Here is a 7,950-nt window from a genome sequence, read left to right on the forward strand (position 1 = left end):
CTTGCGGTCATCGTCCATTTGGAAGATCCATTTGCGACCAAGCCTTAACTTCCTGACTGATGTCTTGAGATGTTGCTTCAATATATCTACATAATTTTCCTGCCTCATGATGCCATTTATTTTGTGAAGTGCACCAGTCCCTCCTGCAGCAAAGCACCCCCACAACATGATGCTGCCACCCCCGTGCTTCACGGTTGGGATGTGGTTCTTCGGCTTGCAAGCTTCCCCCTTTTTCCTCCAAACATAACGATGGTCATTATGGCCAAATAGTTATATTTTTGTTTCATCAGACCAGAGGACATTTCTCCAAAAAGTATGATCTTCGTCCCCATGTGCAGTTGCAAACTGTAGTCTGGCTTTTCTTATGCCGGTTTTGAAGCAGTGGCTTCTTCCTTGCTGAGCGGCCTTTCAGGTTATGTCGATATAGGACTCGTTTTACTGTGGATATAGATAGTTTTGTACCTGTTTCCTCCAGCATCTTCACAAGGTCCTTTGCTGTTGTTCTGGGATTGATTTGCACTTTTCGCACCAAAGTACGTTCATCTCTAGGAGACAGAACGCATCTCCTTCCTGAGCAGTATGACAGCTGCGTGGTCCCATGGTGTTTATACTTGCGTACTATGGTTTGTACAGATGAACATGGTACCTTCAGGCGTTTGGAAATTGCTCCCAAAGATGAACCAGACTTGTGGAGGTCTAAAAAAAAATCTGAGGTCTTGGCTGATTTCTTTTGATTTTCCCATGATGTCAAGCAAAGAGGCACTGAGTTTGAAGGTAGGCCTTGAAATCCATCCACAGGTACACCTCCAATTGACTCAAATGATGTCAATTAGCCTATCAGAAGCTTCTAAAGCCATGACATAATTTTCTAGAATTTTCCAAGCTGTTTAAAGGCACAGTCAACTTAGTGTATGTAAACTTCTGACCCACTAGAATTGTGATACAGTGAATTATAAGAAAATAATCTGTCTGTCAACAATTGTTGGAAAAATTACTTGTGTCATGCACAAAGCAGATGTCCTAATCGACTTGCCAAAACTATAGTTTGTTAACAAGAAATTTGTGTAGTGGTTGAAAAACGAGCTTTAATGACTCCAACCTAAGTGTATGTAAACTTCCGACTTCAACTGTATATCTACATTAATGTTGTATTCCTAGCAAATAAATAAAACACTTATAAAATACTAACTTTTTAATCTCAGTATTTTGAGTGGGGCTGAAAGTTCATCAGGACAGGAAAGAGAAACACGCAGTCAATATGTAAACTACTGCGTATTCGCTAACTTCAAAAATATATTCATCTTTGCCATTTTACAAGTATATTCCTACTTTTGATTGGTGAAGTCTGGCATTATGTTGATTAGGCTGTTGAATTAACTGAATGTGTGGAAGCATCATTAAAAAAGTACTATCTTTGTGGCAGTCAGTGAGCTGTGAGAATACAATTTAACAGGTGAAGATGAGGTGAGGGAGTGACATTACTCACACACCTGCAATCTGAACAGATCCGTCCTCTCCCAACAGAATGTTCCCAGCCTTCACATCCCTGAGGTCACACACACACAGCAAAAACACCCCAGTCATGCCCAAACAGTATCTATCGACGTAAGTGGAGCAGGATCAATTGCATCCATGTGTACAAATTAGTTTTGCAGCCTGCTGTCATTTGGAACACTGCCCAAGGGGGTAATAGTTGTTTAGTTCTTTATGCCCTTGACATCCAGGCAAGTTCAAAGAACACAATCTGTCAATAAATTACATTGAAACAGTAGATAATGTCATCACAATTTAACTAATACCATGTAACTCTTAGATTACATTTTATAGATGAATACTATGTAACTTTTAAATACACTCTTTTAAGGAAGACCCTGTGCAAAGAATTAATGTCGCAAACTCCAGGCAGTGGAGGCTCCTCCGAGGAGGGAGGGGAGGACCATCCTCCTCAGTGAATTTCATAAAAATAAAAATAGTTAAACATTAAAACAGTTACCTTTTTTAGATAAAACTATACTAAATATATTCAGGTCACCAAATAATTGATTAAAACACAAGGTTTTGCAGTGAAGGTCTACAGTAGCCTCAACAGCCCTCTGTAGGGTAGAACCATGGTGTCGCTGGAGGACAGCTAGCTCTGTCCTCCTCTGTGTACATTGACTTAAATACAAAACTTAGGAGGCTCATGGTTCTCACTCCCTTCCATAGACTTCCAGAGGATGTCCTCCAACCTATCAGAGCTCTTGAACTGACATGTTGTCCACCCAATCAAAGGATCAGAGAATGAATCTAGTACTGAAAGCATAAGCTACAGCTAGCTAGCAATGCAGTGCATTACATATTGTGAGTAGTTGACTCAAAGAGAAAGACAATAGATGAACAGTTTTGAACAAATTCATATCTTCAAAAATTAAGGAGAAGTAAGAGAGAGAGAGAGAGAGAGAGAGACTTATATTTTGTTGTATTTTTTTTCAGTTTCACTTACTTAGCTAGGCAATGCAGCTAGTTTAGCCTACTCAAACACCCGGATCAAACAGAGCGGAAAGCTATGTTAGCTAGCTGGTTATGGCTATCCAACTCTGGAACTCTTCCAAGTTAAGGTAAGATTTTGGTTTTATTAATTTATTGTAACTGCTAAACTGGTTGCTGCTGACTGTACACTGCACTGCATGATTGTAGGGGGTTTACTAACGTGTTAGTTCTTGTAGCTATGTTGACTATGACGTTAATATGGTGACAATGATGTAGGATGTGTGTAGCGGTTAGCGGTTATGATATGAAGGTTTGGCTTGGAAGGGTTTATTCGCCTGGTCACAGAAAACGGATGTGTTGTGCACTGAAGTTCACAAGCAAAGGGAAAAGGTGAGAGGAGAACACGTAGTTTCGAGAAAGAATAAAACTATTAAAGGGATCATGATTTTTTTAGTTGAGCAGTCTAAAATACATTTTTGGGCACATGAGACAACCGTCTGACTCACGGGGATGGCACACCAGTATCACCAGTAAAACATTTACCAATAATTTACATCATTTCTAATCTACAATGTTAGTTTTGTTATGGTCATAAATGTTAATGCATTAAATATGTTATTATTACAGTCTTTTACCGTTCTCATTGTCGGAGTGGACATGTTGTTTGCTGACCGCACAACCTAGGCTACACTTGTGAACAAGTTTTGGTTTATTTCATTCCATTTAGGAGTTGTCCATTTGTTAATTGTGGTTTATTTTGTAGCGCTCCTTTAAATGTTGAGTAAGGACACGTACCTGATTATACATAGAAGTAGGCCTAGGCTACCTGGCCTGCGCCCAAATGCAGGCCTATAAATGTACACATTTGGGGGATCTGGTAGTATTTCTGATTGTCTTAACTCAGCACCACTGTGGAACTTCATTTTTTCTTCACCTCAAACACCAAGTAAACAAAGTATGTTTTTACATCCATTGAGAATGACAATAGTTCCTCAATGTAGCCTATTTCAAAAATCTTTCCAGTGCTCTTTCGATAACCGTTTGGCGTGAAAGGGGGGGAAAAAATGTAATGCTCTGATCAGGTGGAGGAAACATCATAAAATAGGCCTACCTGATTAATTCTTATCCCTTGTGCAAATATACTACAGCTATGTCTTTCTGGGGCTCACTGGATCTGGAAACTCTGAGGTCCCAGAATATTGTATACAATGTTGCAAGTTCAAGCTTCAGGCTGGACCCAAGTTAATAGCTTATACAATGTTTCTAGTTCCTTGCAGACAGGCCATGAGTAGCCAATGTGATTAATAGGATATTCATTTTTATCAGTATATTTTCTAACTGCTGACTGCAATGTTTTTATTTGTTGGCTTTATGTAGGCTAATTTGACATAGTTGGCAATGGCAATATAAGTTACTTTAAGAATTGTTATTAACCATATGGTAATGATTTTGAGATACATAGACTTTATTATAAATTAAATGAAACTGTCCCACGAAAATGTGCATATAAAAATCATAACTGGCACACAGATTGGCAGAAATGGTAAGATAAATTGGCACTCCAAATGGAAAAGGTTGCCGACCCCTGGTGTAGCCTATTAGGAGCGTAACAGCAGGAGCGTAACAGCAGAATCTGTGAATGCCAGCAGAAGCAGGAGGAAGAGGGTCGGGAACAGGTTTCTTTTTCTTCTGGTTAGGCTATCTTGATCTCTGTCTCCCTCGAGTCATTTGTGTGTCTTATCATTTAATCACAGTGTGCTTAAAGCATCAGACAAGCTCAGTAGCCTACATACAGTATAGTTGATTTTATTAAAACACATAGGGTGTGTCTATGTAGGGAAAGATACACATTTTAAAATGTCTTCCCATCAATTGGTCGAAAGAACTGACGACTCTAGGTCTAACAAGATTTGTTTTAGTCGGGGACAGCCCTACTAAAATGTTTCTCGACTGTGCACCTACGTTGTAAACTTTCATTAATAGCCTAGGTTGTAGCAACCTCATGATAGGTATAGGGAAAAAAATTGAGTATCATATTGTAGCCTAAACCTATCGATGTTACAATGAGCTGGGTGAAGGGAATATGAATGACAGTCATCAAATATGCTGTAATAGAAATAAGGCTATGCTCATAAAAAAATAATCGTCCTCCCTTATCTTAAACGGCACCGACCGCCACTGACTCCAGGGTATCTTACCTGTGAATCTGTCCGTTTCTATGCAGGTAGTCCAGCCCCTCAAGGACCTCTTTTAGTATGGTTGCAATGATGAGCTCATCTAGAACTCCATTTTTGTGCTCTCCTCTGCTAAAGGTATGCTTTATTATATCCAACATGGATCCTAAAAAGAGGAAGCAGACAGACAAACAGTGCCCACAATGCCCAATGCTGGTATGTCAATTTCTACATAAGATCCTTCCATGTCAACTGTTATATTTACCCATTCTATGTTAAGCAAGTTTGTTACAATGTTCGATATTCATCCCAGCCATATATTGTACATGGTGTGATAACACTTCACTTTTAATGCCACTGCACATAGGTCTACAGTAAACTGATCAAAAGGATGGACAATTGCTTGTTAGATGTCATGATTGTTGACATTTTATGAGATCAATGTCATGACTTAGCAGTTCTATTTTGCTAAGTTGGTGAAGGTCAAAGCTTACCTCCACTCAGAAGTTTCATGACTAACCAAAGTTCATCCTTTACCACAAATGAGGTGTAGTAGGTGACAACATTTGGATGGTTGCATTGGCTCATGGCTTGAATTTCTTTCTATTGTATGAGAGGAAAGAGGCTCATATGAGAAACAAATTAAAGTTAACATCTTTTGACAACCTTTCTTATAACAAAGATTGTTCATAGGTAATTTGCGTCTCTAAAATGAAGTGAACAAACGCTGTAACTTATGGCTAATTTATTTTTCAAATGGACACTTGAGTGTAGCACAGCCCTCCTACTCAGCCTCTAATAGACACACACAAGAGAGAACAGCAATGTCAAATTACAGCCCAATCAAGAAAGTATGGGCCAGAGAGGGCCCGAGGCACTGTGGTCACACACAATGAAAATATAGCCTTTATTTATTGTTGCTCTCACCAATAGCTCATCCATGCTGGTCTGGCATTTCTCCAAGTTGATTCTCTTTATGGCCACGCGTTCCTGTCTGGGGGTGCAGAGGGCAGCCTGCACTACGGCTGTGGCCCCACTGCCTGGTATCACAGACAAATAGAGGTGCAATTATAAAACAGGGCAGGAGACAGTACAGTAACATTAAATGTGACCAAGGTGAACAGCATACGGGATCATTGAAACATGCAGTATCATTGTGTGTCTGTTTGGGATATTAAACGTTTTTTTGTGACATTTAAATAATAATTCATATATATTCCATGAAAGTTCAGAACAGAATTGAACCAATACAGTATGTGCAAACATATTTCCAATGACATGTTAATTCCTCTGCATAACAGTCAGTGTATCCAAAGACAAAGTTATGAAGAGGGGTTTATTTAAGAACCAGGCCATGCTAGGCTATAGTTGTCTTGTACTAAGAATGTGACATAGTACACACCATGCCAACTGCCGGTGACAGATAAGGATGAGAGGAGATCGGACTGCTCAACAGTTGATTATAAGCACAAAAAAAGATGACTGACTAGCCACAACAGCTCATGGTTGTAGTGCTATCACTTATCAGCACTGATATGGCTTTCTTTAGCTGTCAGTGTCAGCTCAAATGTCTCCCACCGTTCACAGGTGCCGAAATTCTTAAATGAGCAGAAAACCTTGAGTACTTGGGGAATTACTGTGAATAACTGCATTATAGGCCTACCAAACGAGGTCTGGCATTATTAGCAGTAGAGGAAGTGGAGAGTGACACTCAGTATTGTTACAATGTAACCAGTTCTATAACTCCTTGATGTAACCTAATAGAAGTGAAAATAAACCTTGATGACCTATGAAACTTGACTGACCTGCTGAAACAATAAACTAAACATTCTTATCCACTGTAATGTTTTATCTATGGATTATAAAATAAAAACTATATATTGCTTACAGTGAGGCAAAGCAACATCTTAAAATGTATATAATTATTTTTACAACTATTATAATACATTGACAGAAGAAGGCTCATAAATGATGTCTATAGGCTTGTCTTTGTCTTTCCTTTTCCAGAGACAATTAAATCCTCTGTGACAACATTCTTACTAAGTAGACTATTTTTTGCATAGCCTTATACCCATCATAATCATAATAAGTATAATAACGTTGGACTTTTATTAAATCTGAATGTTACTCGTGTTTACTTTTTTTCATGTAGCCTAACAGTAGATCCTCTTACTAACTTCAGAGTGGCATGCAATTCAATATCCCTTCTCTACCGAAGGATAACATGCCATTCCCGTGAGGACTGCATCCATGCATAGACTCATCTATTTAAATATTAGCCTACTGGACATGTGCCATAAAGGAGCATCGTTCAGGATTGCATAAAAAAACGCATTTACATTAAATTCCTACCCATACGAATACAACTTTACAATAACTATAAATATCTCTCAATATGATGAAATAAGTGGTTTCCTCTAACAAGAGCAAGCAAATAGAGGTTGTTAACATCCGCATTGCAAAGCGTTAAAGAGACGCTGTTCAATATGAAAAAGCCGGTAGGCCCTCGTCGTCATTCACCACTGATAACCGCCCGAGCCATATCCATGATAAAACATTATATCATTACACTATAGAAAGGTAGCCTACTAACCTATGACTTCCTGTAACTCGTACGACTCCCTGGTAATTGGCCAGCTCGTTGTCAGCACTGGTTGCGGATTCTGGACAGGAGCCGGAGATTCGCTTTGCTCCGCCATGATGCTGCTGCTGCTGAGCTAGCTACTTAACGACCACAGACTGTAAAATGTGCATTCACTCCTGACTACAGAAGTGTCAGCTGCTGCAGAGCATTACTACGGTTAGTGCTACCCTGAATCCTTGGGACGTCCCTAAACCCTACCCTAACCCTAACCATAAGAATAGCCCTTACCATTACCATTACCATAACCCTTACCCAACCTTAACCCTACCTTAACTCTTACATTAAGCGTTTAAAACGTCAACTTCAATAGGGTGACGTCAGAGTTGGGACGTCCCAAGGATCCCGTTTAGACTTTTCCGCATTACTATCGCTTGCGATGAAAACATCAGGAAAATACAGGGCCACATTCATTGTGCAACTTTCACCACAACGGCAATGTGTCATTTGACTTTATTATAACCTATTATATTAAAATGTCTACCCTATATGGTTTTTAACAACAACCAATAGGCTAAATATGAAAATAAATGATGTTCATATTTAAGATTGCCTATCCTATTTCTCTAGATTATTCGTTGAATAGGCTGAATTCAAATATGAGGCCTAATCATGCTGAAAAAAAACACCTGAAATGTTGTGATAGGCCTATTAAAGTTGACATTT

At 39.1% G+C, this 7,950-nt stretch overlaps 1 protein-coding gene across 2 annotated transcripts in view; it reads right to left on the reverse strand.

Moving 5' to 3' along the window:
* stk39 (serine threonine kinase 39) overlaps window positions 1–7,585 on the reverse strand; it is a 32,954-nt gene extending 25,369 nt beyond the window's left edge. Inside the window, exons 1-5 of one of the 2 annotated variants that reach the window (XM_071340534.1) lie at window positions 7,237–7,585; window positions 5,571–5,683; window positions 5,138–5,246; window positions 4,668–4,809; window positions 1,491–1,546 (exon numbers count right to left, since the gene is read on the reverse strand). In XM_071340534.1, coding sequence (XP_071196635.1) covers window positions 1,491–1,546; window positions 4,668–4,809; window positions 5,138–5,246; window positions 5,571–5,683; window positions 7,237–7,342 — 526 coding nt within the window. In that variant the 5' untranslated portion in view covers window positions 7,343–7,585. The remainder of the gene's footprint in view (window positions 1–1,490; window positions 1,547–4,667; window positions 4,810–5,137; window positions 5,247–5,570; window positions 5,684–7,236) is intronic. The other variant, XM_071340535.1, reaches the window with a different exon arrangement.
* Between the last annotated feature and the right edge of the window lie 365 nt (window positions 7,586–7,950).

The sequence above is a fragment of the Salvelinus alpinus genome, chromosome 14, assembly GCF_045679555.1.
Source record: "Salvelinus alpinus chromosome 14, SLU_Salpinus.1, whole genome shotgun sequence".
NCBI lineage: Eukaryota > Metazoa > Chordata > Actinopteri > Salmoniformes > Salmonidae > Salvelinus > Salvelinus alpinus.